General features: G+C 42.4%; 1 protein-coding gene across 1 annotated transcript in view; it reads right to left on the reverse strand.

The window, feature by feature from the left end:
* Positions 1 to 13,888, reverse strand: part of PPA1 (inorganic pyrophosphatase 1) — a 30,342-nt gene extending 16,454 nt beyond the window's left edge. The window contains exons 1-2 of the mRNA XM_049645188.1: positions 13,710 to 13,888; positions 10,628 to 10,686 (exon numbers count right to left, since the gene is read on the reverse strand). Coding sequence (XP_049501145.1) covers positions 10,628 to 10,686; positions 13,710 to 13,773 — 123 coding nt within the window. The 5' untranslated portion in view covers positions 13,774 to 13,888. The remainder of the gene's footprint in view (positions 1 to 10,627; positions 10,687 to 13,709) is intronic.
* Positions 13,889 to 21,042: the final 7,154 nt, after the last annotated feature.

Raw genomic sequence — 21,042 nt, forward strand, 5'->3', positions numbered from 1 at the left:
CTCACTCTCTCTCTCTCTCTCTCTCTCAAAAAAAAACATTTTTTTTCAGTGTAAGTCACTTAGTTACACGTTTTAGAATTATTTTTCTGCTACTTTGCATCAAAAAACAAAACAAAAAACAAAAAACAGAGACTGATAAGCTACAAAAGCATAAGTCAAAGGTTTTGAGCCAATGATTACTGTGCTGTTACTTTTAACCGAGCAGAAAAGCTAGAGCTTACAGTCTCAAACTTCTGCCCTTTATTTAAGTTCTTGGTCAAACTGAGGGAGACAAGAAGATTTCATGCATTTCTGCTTCAAGCCTCTTAACACCTACTTGATATAACATAAAATCCACAAAAAACAGAGATCTTAAAATCCAGGACTGAGTTAAGTGCTCTATCCATGTTAAGTGATAATTGTGTGGTTTAGAAAAAGTAACACATTGTTCATGGGAAGACCCAATCTTTGATTCAATTTCAAGATTTAATCAAAGAAATGTGATTTCTTTTCAAGAACTGCATCTATCTCGTACCATACCTCAGGTATTAAAATGAAAGATCTATGTGTCTACAAGCAAGTCTGGACTTTAAGTTTTCAGCAGCAATACCCTAAATGTTCACAAGATGGAGCTGTTACCACATGAAAGAGTAACTGAGAGGTGAAAACAAAGAGATCAGTAAATTAAAAAAAAAAAGCATTACCAAATGAATAAATTACCTCAAGAAAAAAGGTAGCAAATAGGGCCAAAATGTACAAATTTGAAATCTGGTAACTATATTGAACATTTTAATGGAGTAAGTGATAAATGCATATAGATCCTCAAAAACCACTACCTAATATTACAAACCTACGTAACTATAATGGAAAGCAAGTAAAGAAAGAACATTAAAGGAAAGAAAACATCTTTCTGAAAATAGTTAAGACAACTCCACTGCACAGAAGAATTCCAAAAGCCTGAAGGTTTGGTGCTTTTTATTTTTTTATTCTTTAATTTTTTGTTGTTGTTGTTGTTTAATGTTTATTTTTGAGACAGAGAGAGACAGAGTGTGAACAGGGAAGGGGCAGAGAGAGAGGGAGACACAGAATTTGAAGCAGGTTCCAAGCTCTGAGCTGTCAGTACAGAGCTCGACATGGGCCTTGAACCCATGAATTGTGAGATCATGACCTGAGCTGAAGTTGGAAGCTCAACTGACTGAGCCACCCAGGTGCCCCAGTTTGGTGCTTTTTAGGAATTAGCTAGGCCAAAAAAACAGCAGGGAGGATCCTGCAAAAAGCCTCAGAGCCAAATCATTCATGTTCTCTCAATAATTAATTACTGGGTGCCACTGTTGGGTGTTACTTTCCTAGGCACTGAAGACTAGCAGTGAACAGAATAAAAGCTCTTTTATTTTTTAATATTTATTTTTGAGAGAGAGACAGAACATAAGCTGGGCAGGGGCAGAGAGAGAGGGAGACACAGAACCCGCAGGAGGCTCCAGGCTCTGAGCTGGCAGCACAGAGCCCGACGCAGGGCTCAAACTCACAGACCTCGAGATCATGACCTGAGCTGAAGTCGGACACTTAACCAACTGAGCCACTCAGGTGCCCCATAAAAGCTCTTTGAACTCCCTCGAAGTTAGATTTCCAAATCCAGGCCTCCGCATGGAGCCCTCAGGCTACAGTGGGGCTGGGGTGGGGTGTGGGGTGTGTGTGTGGGTGGGGAGAGTGGGGTTCATAAACCTGGGGGAGGGAACTTACCTGTAAAATGAATGCTTAGCACACTTTTAAGTGTATGTAGATGCCCTAGTGAGTACTGTGCCTTTTTTTAAAGCAATGAACTTATAGGAGCTTTTAGTCATTACGTACCCCATCAATGATCACAACAGAAGGTATTAAGTATGTTGATATAAAAAGGAGGGGGTTCATTCTTTAACAGGAACTACTACTGAGGAGTAGCTCGTTTCTCCTAGAGGCTGCTACAATTCAGGGAGTTGTTCAGGTGAACAGTGATCCTTAACATTTTCAGGGCAATATAAGAAATCCAACCAATTCCACTGCTGGAAGCACTTTTACTGTTCAATTATGCATTCTAATTGGAACTCCTGTGCACTGCTGGTAGGAACGTAAAATGGTATAGCCACTGTGGAAAACCGTGGTTCCACCAAAAATAGAGTTACCATATGACCCAGCAATTCCACTTCTGGGTATATACCCAAAGAACTGAAAGCAAGGTCTTGAAGAGGTATTTGTACACCCATGTTCATAGCAGCATTATTCACAATATCTAAACCATAGAAGCAACCCCCCAAAAAAGGAAGGAAATTCTGACACATGCTGTAACATGTGTGGACACAACTTGAGGCCATAAGTGAAATAAGCCAGTCACAAAAGGACAAATACCGTGTGATTCCACTTACATGAGGTATCTAAAGAAGTCAAATTCATACAGAAACAGAAAGTAGAAGGGTAGCCGCAAGGGGGTTGGGAGGGGGGAACGGGGAGTTCATGTTTAATGGACATGAAGTTTCAGTTTTGAAAGATGAAGCGAGTTCTGGGGCGCCTGGGTGGCTCAGTCGGTTAAGCGTCCGACTTCGGCTCAGGTCATGATCTCGCGGTTCGTGAGTTCAGGCCCCGCGTCGGGCTCTGTGCTGACAGCTCGGAGCCTGGAGCCTGTTTCAGATTCTGTGTCTCCCTCTCTCTCTCTGACCCTCCCCCATTCATGCTCTGTCTCTCTCTGTCTCAAAAGTAAATAAACGTTAAAAAAAAAAAATTAAAAAAAAAAAAAAAAGATGAAGCGAGTTCTGGAGATGAAGGGTGGCAAGGGTTGCACAACAATGTGAATGTATCAATACCCCTGAAGTGTACACTTAACGATGGTTAGAACAGTCAGTCTTATGTTACGTGGATTTTACAATTAACAATTGGAAAAAATTATACATTCTCGTATTTCCAACATTTATGCATTTAAAATACTGAGACAAGACTTTAGGGTATTTAGTACTACCCAGTTACAAATTCATGCCTTCTTTCTCTAATCCTAACTCGTTTCAACTATTACTTAGCTCAATCCTGGATTGAGAGGAGAATCTGTTCTCCACTTCTAGTCTGCTTTGATTCTAAATCCCCACTCTGGCATCAAGCTCTCAGCTCCCTATTTATAGTTTCAGAGGAAGGAAGGGGTTAGTATCCCTAGTGGGATGATTTGGATAAGCCTGTAGGAGGCAGAAGAATGGCAAACTATAGCTTTAGCTCTGACTTCCGAAAGGCAGAGACCTAACAATCACTCTTCCCAGTTTTATAATCATTTCATAAGAATGCCAGTGTTAAAGGTGTTCAAATTCTAAGGAGATTGGAAACTTAAGCCTAAACTAATTATATCATTCCATTAAATCAAAAAGTGTAAATAAAAATATTTTAGGGGTAGGAGACATGCAACCTATATCTTGATTAGTCTTTTACTTTCACTGATTAAACAGGAATATTTCAGTAGTATGGTGATCAGGGGTTTCATTTCCAAACCGGTTAGTTTTCTTATGGATCAAATTAGTAGTCTAAAAGTTGTTTACTAATGAACAGGCCATGGCTATTTGGTAGGCTATTATAACTAGTGTAGTTAAGTATGTGTATATAGGGAGCATTTAATTATGTCCCATCACTGAATCTTAGTAGTAAAGTTAAATGCGTCTTTATTGGGAGACCTATGAACACCTTAAGACTTATGATCAGTTTCCAACACTGGATCCAAAGCCTAGTGAACATGACATGCTATATTGCAAACTTACATAAGTGGCTTTTAAATCAACATTTTCAAGTTGAGCCACCATGTATCCCTCCAGATAACTTCAGGAACCAAGTAAATGCCAGACTTGGGAAGAAATACAAAAATCACTCTCTGATTCCATCGTCCTTCCTTTTATTTTCTGTTTTGCAGTAAAATTTGCAGAAAAACGGTGGTGGTAGAGAGGACTTTCTTCTAAATTCATCTCGAGATTACTCAACAAGCAAGAAGCTAATAAAAAACAAGGGCAGCTTTTTTTTTTTTTTAACTTCTAGAACAGTTTTGTAGTATAAAATCCCTATCAGAAAAGCTCACATAATTAATAAGGAAATGTTCCACCTGCAAACAGGTACTTTTGAAAAGATGTACTAGATTTAATCCTGTCTGAGGTTATTATACCTTATTAAGTGCTCACCAAGTGACAGTGGCTCTTAATCCTTAGTTTTAGGTTTGGGCTTCAGTGTCAGTTTTTTATTACAGGATATACTCTAAACTATTAAATGCAAATGGATTCCTCCTTGTGCACTGTTGGTGGGAACGTAAATTAGTGCAGCCATTATGGAAAACAGCATGGCGGTTCCTCAAAAACACTAAAAATGATTCAATGAAATTTGCTTAAAGAGTAGATCTTAGGGGTGCCTGGGTGGCTCAGTCAGTTAAGTGTCCGACTGTGGCTCAGGTCATGATCTCACTTTTATCACTTGTCAATGAAATAATTCAGGAACCCATTTACTCTTTCTTTTTAAAAAACTTAATTTCTTCAGCTTTATTGAGGTATGATTGACAAATAATCATGTATTCAGGATGTACAATGTGAGGGTTTGGTATATGTGTGCATTGTGAAATGATCCCCCTCATCAAGGAAATTAACCTCTTCATCACCTCACATATTTACTTTGTGTGTGTGGCAATACTTAAGTTCTACTCTTTTTTTAAAAAAAATTTTTAATGTTTATTTTTGAAAGAACGAGAGAGAGAGAGAGAGAGAGAGAGAGAGAGCGCGCGCGAGCATGAGCAGGGGAGGGGCAGAGAGAGAGGGAGACACAGAATCCCAAGCAGGCTGTAGGCTCTGAGGTGTCAGGACAGAGCCTGATGTGGAGCTTAAACTCACAAGCTGTGAGATCATGACCTGAGTTGAAGTCAGATGCTTAACCAACTGAGCCACCCAGGCACCCCCATGATGACGAAGAATTTTGAACATAGAACCTTTCCCAGGAAAAATGCACATTTACACCAAATCGCAGTATCACAGAGTTCACAGAACCTCAGAAACCCATCCGTGGCCATTTGAGGGCCTCGGGGCCACCAAGAATGCCTGGACTAGAAGACTTCTGAGCCTTTCCAAAGAAAAAAAAAGCTCTTACTCATTTCCTTTGAACACTGAGCAAAAAAAAAAAAAAAATTAAGCAAGCCTTTTTGTCTGCATTATTAAAGAGATATCTACTGTAGAAAATTTGGAACATATAAAAATTACAAAGTAAAATCCACCTCTCCTACATATCCATAATCACTCAAGGAAGTGGAACACAGTGGTTAAAACCGCAAGTTCTGAGCCAAAATGCCGGGTTTCAAGCATGACACTACTGCTTATAAGCTCTAGTGGCTGATCCTGGACAATGGGGCTAATGAAAGAACCTAGCTTAGAGAATGACGTGATGGCCAAATGATACAATCCACAGAAGGGCTTTAGCATAGTGCCTAAGGTTACAGGAATCATTCAATAAATATCAACAATAATTTTGGGCCTTTTTTAAAATAATGATCTGTAATGAGGGTTCATCAATAAGCTCTATACACAGAATCATGGGACGTCAACATAGAATGCAATCTAAAACACCCACCAAGATGAACATGGCTCAGAGAGGAAGAAATTTGCTCAATAGCATTAAGCCAGTTAGTGGTAAAACCAAGACTAAAGTCAAGATTCCTTACTCTTAATTCAGTGATTTTTTTTTTTTTACCCTATAAAATAGAGCTCTGAAGGGCTAAAGAAACAATCAGTCATTGTGCTCAACATCATCATCCTATTTGGTTGGTTACTGTTTACTGAGACTTTCCTATAAAGCCAGGCATTGTGGTATGTTATATGCATATTTAATCATCCCAACTTTACCTTTTCAACGAAGTTGACAGACCACAGAGATTATGGTTAGAATATCTGTTATCAAAATTTAGTCACCTGAATGCTCACCGGAGAGGGAAAAAGTAGGAGTTTATTTTTAGTTATGACATGCTGATTAAGCTTAACGGTCATCAGTTCCCATCTGTTCCCGGTTCTAACTTTGGTTTAGAAAACATGAAACCAAAGATAAACAAAACAAAAATCCAGAAAACCCATTCTATATACGTACAAAGCTAGGGAAGAAAACAGTGTTTAATTAATTCAGTGACATTTTAAAAACTTCCATTTAAGGAACTGTTTATAAAAAGAAATCGAAAATTTGAAACAAAGCGAACCCCGGAAGGAAGGAAGTAATCAAACAGGCATCTGCTTGAGTAGATCTCTTCTAAAGGGCTCAGGTACAGCGAAATAGTATCTTCAAAAAGAATAACATGAGTGCAGGGGGCGCTTGGCTGGCTCAGTTGGTGGAGCATGGGACTCTTGATCTTGGGGTTCTGAGTTTGAGTCTCACGTTGGGTGTAGGAATTGCTTAAAAATAAAATCTTGGAGGGGCGCCTGGGTGGCTCAGTCGGTTGAATGGCCGACTTCGGCTCAGGTCACAATCTCACGGTCCATGAGTTCGAGCCCCGCGTCAGGCTCTGTGCTGACAGCTTGGAGCCTGGAGCCTGTTTCGGATTCTGTGTCTCCCTCTCTCTGACCCTCCCCCGTTCATGCTCTGTCTCTGTCTCAAAAATAAATAAATGTTAAAAAAAAAATTAAAAAAATAAAAATAAAAATAAAATCTTGGAAAAAAATGATACACGACTGCAGAAAATATTGTTAAATTTCTGAGGCATCAACCTATTTGATTATAAGCTGAAGTTTTAGAAGAGGAGAAAAAAAAATAGTTCCATATTTACATATTCTCCCAACAGTCACCTGGAAAACAAATAGAAGCCTATATTGTTAGAACAAATATTTAACATCAACGTTTAAGATACAGAACAAAAACAATGCCAAACTTCTAAATCTAAATATCAAGTCATGATATTTGAGCACTTTAAGATTTTTTTTTTTAATTTTTTTAACGTTTATTTACTTTTGAGACAGAGAGAGACAGAGCATGAATGGGGGAGGGTCAGAGAGAGAGAGGGAGACACAGAATCTGAAACAGGCTCTGGGCTCTGAGCAGTCAGCACAGAGCCCAACGCGCGGCTCGAACTCACAGACCGTGAGATCATGACCTGAGCTGAAGCTGGCTGCTTAACCGACTGAGCCACCCAGGCGCCCCAAGCACTTTAAGATTTAGATAGAAGTTAATCCACCCACTATTTCACACCGTTTATGCTATGTTCTGGATTTTAAAAATTTCTCTCATCTAAAAAGTTTTATGTCAGAAGACACCCTGAGCCACAGGTATTTTTATATTTGACCCCAAAATAGACCCAGAGCAAAGGACAAAATCCAGTGAGTCCTTGCCTTTGCCTTCTTCCACCGAATGGATTTGGAAATAATCCAGGCAGGGTGCTTGAGTCACATGGATTCCCAGAACTGGCTGGCTTGATTACCTGGTGGCTGTCCACATTGAGAGGTCCTGACATAGAGCCGAATATAAGCCTTTGGGCATTTTTCCTCAGTAGAGTGGTAAGAGTTGTGTGAAGGATACATTCCCTCATTATCTCCCTTTGAATGACTGACCATATTAGAGATAAAGTCCACAACCACACACTAAAAATGTATTTACATAAACTTAATAACATTGGAACTAAAAAAAAAAGCACACTCTTCTGTAACCAATGGAGTTAATCAGATCTTTTATTTAGGCTATAATCCAAAATAATTTCTGTGTACCACACCCTTTTGGTATTTTGTATATACTAAACTTCCTTAAAAACAGAACAAAACAAAAGAACTCTTTCCTGCTTCTCAGACAGGAATCTGAAATGCTGAAGTTCACTGACGTCTGGACCACTAGTGAAATCCAGAGTTGTTGTAAGAGATTGTGTTTCTGAGCCAGCTCAGGGCGGTGCAAAGGCACAGTTTTCATTTGAGTGATCCCAGATTATAGCCCAAATCAGTCCCACACAAGACTCCAAGGAGTTGCAGAATAATCTGAGTGAAGATGTTTTACATAGCACCAAAATGTAGTCTCAGTTTCCTATTTTGGGGTAACTTGAAGCAGTAATAAAACTGGGCACCGCAACTATTATGAATATTCTGATCCTTGGCTAGAAAATCATAGTTTATATAATATAGAATATTGTATCAGTTACTTATAGCTATGGTCTGCATGTTTGTGTCCCCCCAAAATTCATTTGTTGAAATCCTAACCCTCAATAGTGATTGTACACTGGGTGGGACCTCTGGGAACTGTTTAAGACACAGGGGTGGAACCCTCATGAATGGCATTAGTGCCTTACAAAAGAGGCTCCAGAGAGATCCTTAGCCCTTTCTGCCACAAAAGTACATAGCTAGAAGTCCATGACCAAAAGAGGGCCCTCACCCAACCATGCTGGCACCCTGATCTCAGACCTCCAGGCTCCCTGAACTGTGAGTAAAAAATGCATGCTGTTGATAAGCTACCAGTCTATGGTATTTTGTTACAGCAGCCCAAATGGACTAAGACACTTATAAACACACACACACACACACACACACACACACACACAAAATAGCTCTAAGTCAAGAAAATATTTTTCTTCCTTAGCACATCTACATGTCAAGTGACTATCAATAAACTTTCAGTCATCATTTTATACCTCTTAACTACTCAAAATGGTGTGAGATATTACTGGAAAGTACTTTGATACGCATACTAATTACACACCAAATTGATAATCAAGTCAACCAAATGATGCCAATTCAAGAGGAAGGAAGGATCCTGCAGCTCATGCCAACTCCCAGGAAATCAGACATAACAAATTAGAGTTTCTGAATAAATACAACTTTGAGAATCCCACAGAAGAACACATGCCAATTAGAGGTCCCTCCTGTCAGCGTGGCACATAATTGACCTTAGGCTATTTGCTCTACTATCTCCTGTTGGAGCCCAGCACAAGGAAGCTCCTAGGAAGCAACACCTTGAGTTGGGATTTTCTGCCGACGCTTAAGTTGTCAGTCTGGAACTGGAGCAAATTTCCTGGTACAAGTTCGGTGAATTTGCCTATGTCTCTCTGATAGTCAAGTACAGAGAAACAGTAGGACTCAGCATATACAAGGAGAAGATTTCATCTATAATGGTATTCTAGACTTGCACTGGAATGCGATGTTCGCATGTATTATGTATTGGCATTTAGCCAAGGAAAATCAACAATCTATGTGCAGTGTTTAGAACTCAAAAAAATTTGTGTTCATCGTGAATCATGCTTCCCGGTTGGACAAAAAGAATTTTTAAAGGGTTAAAAAAGCAGCAGGCATCCGTCCTTGTGTCAGTTCCTTGTGTCAGAAGTACAAACTTCTCCTACTGGGAAGGAGGCTAAAACAAGCACTGAATAAAAAAAATAACAATAACTATTTCAATTTGTAAAAATAATCCAAGCTCATTGTAAAAAGATTAGAAAATATAAAAAGACAAAAATGAAAATAAAAATCAGAAAGGGTCACTAGCAATTCTTACTTCCAAAGGACCACAAACACTTTGGAATATATCGTTGTAGACATTTTTTCCTAGCAAAGTAAGATTCTTACCAACTTGTGGTCAGCCTATCAATTTGTGCTAGATTTCTTCAGCTCACTGGTGTGCATACTAACAGACACCTCTTTTTAGAAGTCTGTAGACTTAACCTTTATTAACACTGTACTTTTTTTTTTATTATATAGTTTTTTAATGTTTATTTATTTTTGAGAGAGACAAAGACAGAATGCGAGTGGGTCAGGGGCAGAGAGAGAGGGAGACACAGAATCCGAAGCAGGCTCCAGGCTCAGAGCTGTCAGCACAGAGCCCGATGTGGGGCTCGAACTCACGAGGTGTGACATCGTGACCTGAGCCAAAGTCAGTCACTCACCCAGGCGCCCCAACACCATTTGCATCTTAACTCTAACAGTCCACTGAAAGTACTGAATTTTCCTATAGGAAATTATATCACTGAATAATATAGTTTAATTTTTGTAAATAAAATAGTTTATTTTTGCTGTTTAATAAATATCCCACAACCCAAATTTTGTGCTGGCTACCTGGTGTATTTTATTTTATTTTTAAATGTTCATTTATTTTTTGAGAAAGCGAGAGAGAGCAGTGGAGGGGTAGAGAGAGAGAGAGAGAGAGAGAGAGAGAGAGACAGAGAGAGAGAGGAGACAGAGGATCCAAAGCAGGCTCTGCACTGACAGCAAAGAGCCTGATATGGAGCTGAACTCATAAAACATGAAATCATGACATAAGCCAACGTCACTTAACCAACTGAGCCACCTAAGCGCCCCTACCTGGTTAATTTTAAAACCACTTATGAGAAAAAATAAAAATTAAAAATAAATGAATAAAATTAAATTAAAATTAAAACATAAAATAAAATATAAAATAAAATAAAATAAAACCACTTATGAGGTACTAAGATTTAGTCCCAAGGACAGCTTTGAAACATTTGTTATCTGTTCCTCTACTCCTTCCCCAAATTATAATTCCTTCTTTAGCCAAATAATCTGGATTTAAGACTGACTTCTTAGTCAATGTACCTTGAATCTGCAGCACAATGAGGCATTTTAAGCACTTATGAAGACGTATAAGAAAATCCATATGTGGAATTAACTGATCTGAGTAAAGAGACTATGTTTAAATGGTCAGGACATCTTACCTTATCCGCATAAATTGGAACATCATGAAATGGAGATACATACTGTCCTTTTTCATTTTCTGCAAAATGAATTACAAAAAGTCATTAGTTCTTTTGCTAATTGCATTTCCAGATGCATTAAGTACACATTTTAAAAAACACTTAAATTTTTTAGAGTCATTTTAGGCTTACCATAGGATTGAGAAAAAGATACTGCAATTTCCCATACACACCCCGTCCCCAAACTTGCATGGCCTTTCCCATTATCAACACCATTCACCAGAATAGTGAAGTAGACATTTTTTATTCCCACATGAGAAAAGCAGGTTGTATACTTTACCTTCCGGATCCCTCCAAGATTGGGTTAACTTTTAATCCTCTGCTCTCCTTAGGAGTCTAACAGATACTAACCTCTATAACAAGGGCAGGGGCTGTCTTACATACTTTTGTATCTCCAGACGTTAGCAGTGCCTGGCATACAAAAGGCTATCAAATTGTTTTGGACTGATCTTACATCACTTAACAGCTTACATAGCTAATGAAACAGTTGGGCTTGGGGGGAAGGGAAGGGACCAATTTGTTGAGTTATAAAACCATGTTGTTTTAGGCAATGTTGCAGGAAGACAGAGACAGATTATATTTCTTAAGGATAATCAAGTTCCAATAACCCTTTCACAGGTAATTTCTATATTCTAGAGACTTAACTACCATATCCAAAAAGCAATTTCAAAACTTTCTTACAGGGGTACCTGGGTGGCTCAGTTAGTTAAGATTCAACTTCGGCTCAGGTCATGATCTCACAGTTTGTGAGTTTGGGCCCCACATCGGGCTCTGTGCTGACAGCTCAGAGCCTGGAGCTTGCTTTGGATTCTGTGTCTCCCTCTCTCTCTGCCTCTCCCCTGTTCACGCTCTCTCTCTCAAAAAAATAAATAAACATTAAAAAAAAAAAACAAAACAACTTCCTTACTATTCTTTAGGAAACCTAAGGGTGAACCTATACCCCTTCACATTTGAAAACCGAGGTGGAATACGAAAAACTGAGCAGTGACCAAAAATTTAAGTATTTTTTAAAATGTGTACTTAATGCATCTGGAAATGCAATTAACAAAAGAACTACTGACTTTCTGTAATTCATTTTGCAGAAAATGAAAAAGGACAGTATATATCTCCATTTCATGAGTCCCATTACGATCCCTTCAGAGTCACCTGTGACTTCACAGTCCAATCCACTATCCGTTTTAAAGAGACTGACAAATATAACACTATAGAGGTAAAAAATCTTCTCCTATTAAGGAAGGGTGCTAAGAAATCTATGAGTAAAAAACCTTGGGGCACCTGGGTGGCTCAGTCCGTTAAGCGTCCAACTTCGGCCCAGGTCATGATCTCACAGTTCGTGAGTTCGAGCCACGCGACGGGCTCTGTGCTCAGCTCAGAGCCTGGAGCCTACGTCCGATTCTGTGTCTCCCTCTCTCTGCACCTCCCCTGCTCGTGTGCTCTGACTCTGTCTCTCAAAAAATAAATACATGTTAAAAAACATTTAAAAAAAAAAAAAAACCTTAAAATTATGTAATTACATAATCAGTTCTAATCATTGGTATTTTTTAAGTCCCAGAGAGTTCCATCTGATAAAAAATTACATTAGCCAGTGTCAAAGTCAAGGAATGGCTATGGTCTTCCACAACGGCCATCAAATTCTTGCTACCATTACCTAACCTAAGTAAAAACTGTGCAAATAAATACAGCTTGAAGTCAATTAGCCAATCATCTTTCCACCTTCAAACTTGAGAGTCACCGCTCTAAATCCCTCCTACAGAGAGATCCTAACTACAGAAAAAATAGTTCAGTGAATTATTAGTCAAAAGATCCTACACTGCCCTTATTTAAGTCCAAAATTACATAAAATGGGGAGTCCCATCCTTCCTGGATTTTACATGGTAATCTTTAGCTACATGTGTAAACCTGAGTTCACTTTCCTTTTCCTCCCGCAGCAGGTTACTTTTCGCTAGGCTCTTAGTGCATTCTCTCCGTGTTCCCATTGGTCCCCTCCACCCGGCAATTTCCTGCCTGCCCTTCACACATCACCGCAAAGATTTGCTGCACCTGCCCATTTCCTTCCGAGTAGAACGGCTCTTTACAGTTAAAACAGAAACGCCTCTACTGACACATTTTCGAACGCCTTGGCTCTCTCCAGTTATCTATTCCTAGTGGCTTGGGCAGGGGGGTGGGTAGAGATCAAGATAAAACCCGAGGTAGCTTTCTTTCCTCCACCTGCAAGACAAAAGGCGGTGGGCGAGGGAAAGCGGGGCTCCATCAGCCCGCAGCGTGCAGAGCTCTAAGTGCAGCTCCAGGTGTGGACCTGGGGTAGGTACCCCTCAGATGTCGATTCCCTGCCCAGGGGTAAAAACCTGGCACTTTCTCCCTCGTGTTTTCCAGACTGACGTCACCTGTTTGACTTGAGGGAAACAGCTTTCTGTTTCAAGAAGGCTCATTCCCAGCATCCGCGCTACAGGGGAAACCTCCGCGGGAGGGAGGGGCAGATGCGCGACCGGGCCCTCCTGGAGATGGGTTCGGTCTTCCACTGACGGCTCCTGCTCCGGGCCTCAGTTTCCCCCTCTGCAGAACGAGGGGTTGGCTCTCACCCTGCCTGGTGCCCACAGGCTGAGCTACAGTTCAGGAATTAAGGTCCTTAGGGAGTCATCCCTCCACCCTGCCCCCGTTCCTACAAATCAAGCAATCCTCTTACGCAGATTAGTTTACCTCCTGACACCTTTTCTAGAGTGACTCAGTGGTTTCCCTTCCCATCAGACGCTGCCCGAGGGCACCTGCAAAACTAGCCGGGCCCGGGGTCGGGTCCCACCGCGCGTGTGAAAGAGAAAGACCGTCCCCGCGGTCACCCTCCCCCCACCCCGTTTACCCGTTTCAAACGGGACGTGTGAAATGGGAGGGCCTGGCCGGCCCAGGGCCCGGGAAGCCCAAGGAACCCGGCCCGCGCCCGGGACAAGGGGCGGAGCGCGGGCCGACGGCGCCCGGGCAGGAGGCGAGGCGAGGCCCGGGAATGAATGGGTTGGCGGGCGGGGAGGGGTCGCGGTCCGCCGACACTCACTGAGGAAGACTCGGTACTCGGGGGTGAAAGGCGCTGCGCGCTCCTCGCTGCTGAAGCCGCTCATGGTGCGGATGACGAGCCGCAGCCGCCGCCACAGAGCCACCAGCCTGCACGCGGCGCCGACTGACAAGGAGAAAGCTTCACGCGTGCGCACCGGGGAGACTGGACTTGAGAGTGGGGCGGGGAACGGCTTTAAGCGGCCGACCCATCCCGCGCGCAGGCGCACTCCGCCCGGCCCGCCCGGCCCCGCGCCCCGCCCCGCCGGCCCCGCCTTCGCGGACAGCCCCCCTGGCTCCTATGTTGGGCCACGTGGCTAGCCGCGATCCCTGGCTTTGGCAGTGTTCTTTCCGCCTCCGCCCCGTGTGCTTTAGGGCTCTGTCTGACCGAGGACGGCAAAAGTCCAAGTTCTCAGCTTGCACCAGCTAGGAATGGACTAGAGACCTCTCCTTCATCGTGCACACAGGGAACTCACCTTTCTCACCTTTTCCTCTCACCGCCTCCGCACCCCCCCCCCCCCCCGCGTCCCAGAGTAATTCCTGGTCTCAAAAGGCGTTCTGAAGTCACAGGCTTCATCAGACATGCCCTGCCTTTCATCTTAAAGGTGTGCATTTTAAGCGAATTTGAGGCATATTACTAAGCCCCTGATGACTACCAGGTGAGTAACCAGCTCCACCATTTTTTAGTGTAGGAGAGCAGGCAAATTGCTGTTAACCTTTCTGACTCAGTTTCTCATTTGGGAAGTGGAGAGTTAATAGTAACTGTTTCCTGCGTTGTTGGAATGATTAACTGAGTTGATACATGTCAAGAGTCCGAGGAAGAGGGACACCTGGGTGGCTCAGTCGGTTAAGCATCCATCCGCTCAGGTCATGATCCCCCATTTTCATGAGTTCGAGACCCACTTTGGGCTCTGAGCTGGCAGCACAGAGCCTGCTTGGGATTCTCCCTCTCCCTCTCTACCCCTCCCCCACTCGCGCTGTCTCTGTCTCAAAATAAATAAGTAAAGTTAAAAAAAATGTTTTTTAATACGTAAAAAAGAGTCTGAGGAAGAGCCTGGCTTGTTGTAAGCACTCTGGAAGTATGACTTGTTATTTCTACCCTCCCTGGTGAAGAAGGATTTACTCTGCCCCCCTTCCTTGCTCAACCCGCCCTAGGTCCCCCAGGGACTTTTCAGATGTAAGCACTGGGAAAGTCCAGGCATGAGTTCAGAGTCCCTTGAGCACATTTCTCTCAGGCATAAGTTCTTTGGACCTTGTTTTTCAACTGTTGAGTCAGGCCAGACCCCAACAGCTAAAGTCTGATTGCCTGATTGAGGCCCCTGTGTGGTCAGTTAATTGCATCACTTCCCAAGCCTATGTATTAAAAAAAAAAAAAAAAAAAAAGCATATTTCAAAATCCAAATTATAAATTAGGAACTGACCATTCACTATTTGATTATATAATAATGAGTAGTTCTTTTTTTATTTTTATTTTTTTTATTTTTTATTTTTTTTAATATATGAAATTTATTGTCAAATTGGTTTCCATACAAGTAGTTCTTTTTTTAAAAGTTTGTTTATTTTTGAGAGAAAGGGAGAGAGAGCAAGGGAAGGGCAGAGAGAGGGAGAGAAACCAAGCAGGTTCCCCATTGTCAGGCGAGGAGCCTGTTGTGGGGCTCGAACCCGTGAACTGGGTGATCATGACCTGAGCCAAAACCAAAAGTCAGACGCTTAACCTACTGAGCCACCCAGGCATCCCCATGATAATAAGTATTTCAAAGAATGCCTAGTTTGATGGGCTGGGTTTCTTTAAATGATCTTGTTTTTCTGGGGCATTAAAGAGATAATGTGCTTTAAAGACATTTTGATTTAAACTTTGTATTTCAAAACAATGTCTACTATATAAAATGAGATGCCCCCTGTATTTTTTTTTAATTTTTTTTTTAACGTTTATTTATTTTTGAGACAGAGAGAGACAGAGCATGAACAGGGGAGGGGCAGAGAGAGAGGGAGACACAGAATCGGAAGCAGGCTCCAGGCTCCGAGCCATCAGCCCAGAGCCCGACGTGGGGCTCGAACTCACAGACCGCGAGATCTTGTCCTGAGCTGTAGTCGGACACCCAACCGACTGAGCCACCCAGGTGCCCCTGTCATCCATGAGATGCCCCCTGTATTAAATGAAAACCCAATAAGATAGTTCTCTGATTAGTTAGGAAGAGTGTCCCTCCCTTGTCTCCATCCAGACTCCCATTAATTTTCAGAAGTTCACGCACGATTCATTGACCTTTTGAACAGTACACCACACTGTTCTGTAGGTGGAGCACAGGGCAGGAAAAAAAATAGAGCAGTAATTTAGTCAGTAATATATCGTATTGCTGGAAGTTAAAGGAATCTCTGCAGAGTGAGCACTAAGGATTAAGTTCAGAGAGTTTCTTAAGGGGATGCTTTTTGGTTGAGTTGCTCTATCAGTTTTCTGCCTTTGAGCACAGGAACTAGCTTTCTTGGAAAAAAAACCCCAAATCCCCTCTGCGACCGACTTAGGAACAGACAGAAATGAGGCAATAGTGGACCACATACACTTTCCCTTTTGCCTCCTGCCAGCTCAGAACAAGATAACAAAGCCTTGCTGACCTCTGGACTTGCACATTAACTCTTGTTTCATTGAGTGTATTTAGAAAGTCCATCAGTACCAACTCCCATAAAATGCCAAGCCCCGGCTTTGCTGGGGCACAAGTCAGTGCTTGGTAACTTTCCCTTGCAGGCAATGGTGGTGAGATCCACAAGCCCAACTGGATATTGCTCTGTTTCTCTTGTCTCCCTGGGACCTAGCACGGTACCTGGCCTAGAGTAGATGTTTAATGAATCTATGCCAGGTTAATGGATAGAGGAAGTAATGAAAAGGAGGCGGGCAATACCTTCTTGAATTCATTAGTTTGACAAAGGATAACAAGTGTTGTCAAACATTATCTTTCTTGCTCTGTAACTCCACTGGCACTTCTTTTCAGTCTGTATCCTGTTCTCTTTGCTGTGGTTGACCTTGTTGGGGGCCTCCAGTTTTCTGAGGCACTCTCTTCTTTGGCTTATGACCGCATTCTCTTCTGACATCTCTCTGACTTATCTGGCCATTCATTTCTCATTTTTCCCCTTAGCTTCATATCCGTCTCTTCGTCTTAATCATCATTGTCTTTCTTACTTCTCATGTTCTCTCTAGAGATACCCTCTCCCTAGATTATCTCATGTATGTATTTGGTGTCGACTACCACCTACAGGACCTATACATCCTATAACATAAAAACTTTCTATTTTTTTTTTTATTTTACTCATGTATTTTGAGAGACGGAGCACATGCGAGACACAGAGGGAGAGAGGGAATCCAAAACGAGATCATGACCTGAGCCAAAATCAAAAGTTGGATGCTCTGCTGACTGAGCCACTCAGGTGCCCCCCCCCACCCATAACATGAAAACTTACAAATCTACAACTAAGTTTTATTTAACACTTATTGTGGTCATCGTCTGTGCTAGGTGTTAGAGATGTAGCACTTAGAAAGACATGGTCTTGACCCTCAAAGAAGTCATAGTCCAAAGAGAAGACAGACTTCAACAAATAATTACAATAAATGCAGATAAGTTGAATGATAGAGGAAGTACAGGACATTGCATTATGGGAGCAGAGAACCCCTGCAAGGAAGTGACCCTTAACCTATGACCTGAAGGATAAGAAGGGGTTAATGAAATGAAGAAGACAAAGCAGAAGCTAGAAAGCAGAGGAGACCAGAGAAGTAGGTCAGGGTTGAATGGCAGAGGGCCTTGGAAGGCACAACATAGGGTTGGAACTTTTTTCTAAAAGCAATGGGCAACTTAAGAGTTTTAGCAAGAAAATGACAAGATCAGGATTGCTTTAGAAAGTGGCTCTGTTAGCAGCTTGGAGCCTAGATGGAAGTTTTAAGACTAGAGGCAGAGAGACCAACAAGGAGGCTGCTGCAGTGGCCCAGGTTAAATAAAGATGCAGACCATGCCCTGAACTTGAGTGGCAAAAGAAAAGAGCAGTGACAGAGCTGTGTTTAAGGTAAAATCAATGGAATTGATCATTGGTTGGATAGAGTGGAAGAGAGAGACTGATTGCTTGAAAAGGGAATGCGGGGCTCCTGGGTGTCTCGGTCGGTTAAGCGTCCACCTCTTGGTTTCGGCTTAGGTCATGATCTCATGGTTTCGGGGTTGGAGCCCTGCATCGGGCTCCGCACTGGCAATGTGGAGCCTGTGTCAGATTCTCTGTCTCCCTCTCTCTCTGCCCCCTCCCCCCCCCCCCAAATAAATAAACTTATTAACCTTGAAGACACTATGCTAAGTGAAATAAGCCAGTCACAAAAGGACAAGTATGTGATTCCACTTATATAAAGTACCTAGAGTCGTCAGATTCACAGACACAGAAAGTGAAATGGCCATTGTCAGGGGCTGGGCCAAAGAAGGAATGGGGAGATGTTTAATGTTGTTTAATGGATATGGAGTTTCAGTTTGGGAAGAAGAAAGTTCTAGAGATGAATGCTAGCGATGGCTGCACAACAGTGTGAACATTCTTAATGCTACTGGGGTGTATCCTTAAAAACGGTTACAACGCTCAAAAAAGAAAAAAAAAACAACCCAAAAACGATACAGTCAAACATGTCTTCCTTTTTTGAAAAATCTCACAAAGTTTGAGACCTCCGTGATCAATAGTTACTCCAAAATGTATGCATCGGGTGGTGTATCAGCGAGTCTGAAATTAGACAAAAGGGCTCAAAATGTTGAAATTAGAGGGACTTTAATGCAGGGAATCAGCTGAGAAGCCAAATACAGATTAGCGACCGCAGGGAGCCACCAGCATCAGGCTAGAGGGACTCGGCAAGAGGATGAGGCAGTCAGCCAAAAGGGAGGACCACAGGGCCCATCCTCAGGAGCAGGAAGCCCTGTGGGCCTGCCTACCAGGAGACCAAGTTGATGCTGGAGAGACTGCCTGCGGCAAAAAAGGAAGGAGAGACATGGTTTTCCCTTCCTCACATCTTCTAGTCTCCCGCCAGTGTTTCCCATTGGTTGGGCCCACACGTGAGCCGTATTACTAGCCAGTGTTGACTAGTTTTTGCCCCTGTGACAGACACTATGAAACATCTCAGTTTGCTTACAAGAACGACCATTTATTTCTTGTTCGAGTTTCTTGGTGGTGATAGGAGTCACCTGTGGCTTTGCCCTACATGTCGTCTCATTGAAGCCTGAGACTGAAGTAACATCCCCCAGCTTACCCCAACAAGACCAAGCAGAGGGGAAAAAGAACTGTCGAAACCACACAGGGGCTCTTAACCTTTTGCTTCGAAATGCTGTGTGTCACTTCCACTCACATTCAGTCGGCTAAAGCAAGTCACGTGACCTTGCCTGATGCCAATGTCTTCTGGAAATACACTCCTCTAGCTGACAATGCAAACGGGTAGCCACGTCTCAGGCTGTCTGATTCTCCTACAGGGAGAGAAGCAAATAAATAGTAAAAATAATAGTCCCTTATCACAGTCGACCTTCTTGGTCATAAATAATCATTTCTCTCTTTTTTTGCATGAGAAAAACATACCCACTCTTCCTGCGAAGAGTGACACCCAAAAGTTTCAACCAGTCATGACATCAAGCTCAAAGCTCACTATCTCGTCTCTGTATTATGTCCAGACAGGGGTCCTCTTAATCTAGACACTAACGAGCAAACAAACGTTATCTACAGCTCCCCCCCACAAAATCTATACCTTATATGAAATGGTTGAACCAAGACTGAACAAACACTTCTATTCATTGAAAGAAAAACCGAGAGACTCACAACCATCATTGGTTCTTAGAATTCCAAAATCCTGCAGGGGGTAGGAAACATTCCTTGATTGACTTCCATTTCAGGTCCCTGGGAGTAGCCCCTGCTCTTCATAATTTTTGGCTTCTTGTGAGGTGAGCAGCTTTCTCAGCTTCCTTCCTGCCTACAGAAATTTTGGAGCCCCAATGTTGGTCTCCAGCAATCATATCTTTTAACCCAAGCTGACATGTCTTGGCTGCGCACCTCTCTTTGAACCTTGAATAGCATTTTACCTGATTCGAGTCAGCTCTATTTGCAAATTACCGTACCTATAAAGACATACCTCTTTCTCTAGGCATAATTGCCAAGGTAAATTGAATTTACCAAGCTGCCATTCGAGAGCCATGCTCTTAGTCTACTAAGAGCCGCTTTATCCAACAAAGGACTTACTGGGAGCCACCACTCATGCCCTTGATCTGGCCTCTGTCCCAAGACTGCGGTTGTTGTTTTTTTGTTGTTTTTTTGTTTTGTTTTGTTTAAGTTTATTTATTTATTTTCAGAAGGAGAGAGAATCCTCAGCAGGCTCTGCAGTGTCATCACAGGGCCCGATGTGGGGCTTGATCTCACGGACCACAAGATCATGACCTGAGCTGAAATTGAGAGTCAGACGCTTAACTGACTTAACCACTCGGGCGCCCCCCAAAACTGAGTTTTAATCTCTGCTGACAAAACAGCCAATTCTTTTCTGAGCTCATCTCATTCTTGTAGTAGCCTGTCAAATGCGGCTAAAAAACAACCAAAACAGATAACAATCTGTTTCCCAACTTTTTTGCCTAAACCCACAAGCTACTTGGTACACAATCTGCCTTCTAAACGACCAAAGTCGACACCACTTGGTGCCCGCCGCTAGGACCCAAAGCCAATGGCACCTATTTAAGCGCAGCATTCTGTAACTTGCACCAATTATTCTGTTAGTCAGCTTTTTCTACATAATGTGGTGTTAACAGACAGCCCTCCCCCTGTCCCTAAAATCTCACTACATTCATTTCTTCCTCAGATTACATATCAGGGCTACAGATTGGCTTTGGCTCTGCTCCAGGTATGTATTATTCTGGGGTCCTGCCTGAGGGAGCAGCTCTTATCTTGGTCTCCTGGTAAAGGAAAGAGAGAAACAGGACCACATCGTGGCTCCTAAAGCTTCTGGTCAGAGTTGATATTGAACTTCTGTTTACTTTCCATTGGCCAAAGCAGGGCATGTAGCCAGGTCTAACGCCAAGGGCACAGAGAAGTGTACTTATCTGCAGGGAGGCGCTGTAAGGCACTTGGTAATAAAGGGTTTTGTACTCCTGTTTCAGAGAAGAGAGTGAATAATTGGGAACAATAATATAATCTTATGTTCCTCTGACACAGGAGTTTGGGAAACCTAGTCTCTGGGGGTTTACTGGCCCCTGCCCCCTGCCCACAGCAAACACAGCAGGGACCCAGGATAGCAACAGAGCTGGATAAGGAGGCAGCTTGAAGTTACATTTGCATAGTCCATCATATAAGACAGAGGAAAA

This window comes from Panthera uncia, chromosome D2 (genome assembly GCF_023721935.1).
Source record: "Panthera uncia isolate 11264 chromosome D2, Puncia_PCG_1.0, whole genome shotgun sequence".
Taxonomy (NCBI): domain Eukaryota; kingdom Metazoa; phylum Chordata; class Mammalia; order Carnivora; family Felidae; genus Panthera; species Panthera uncia.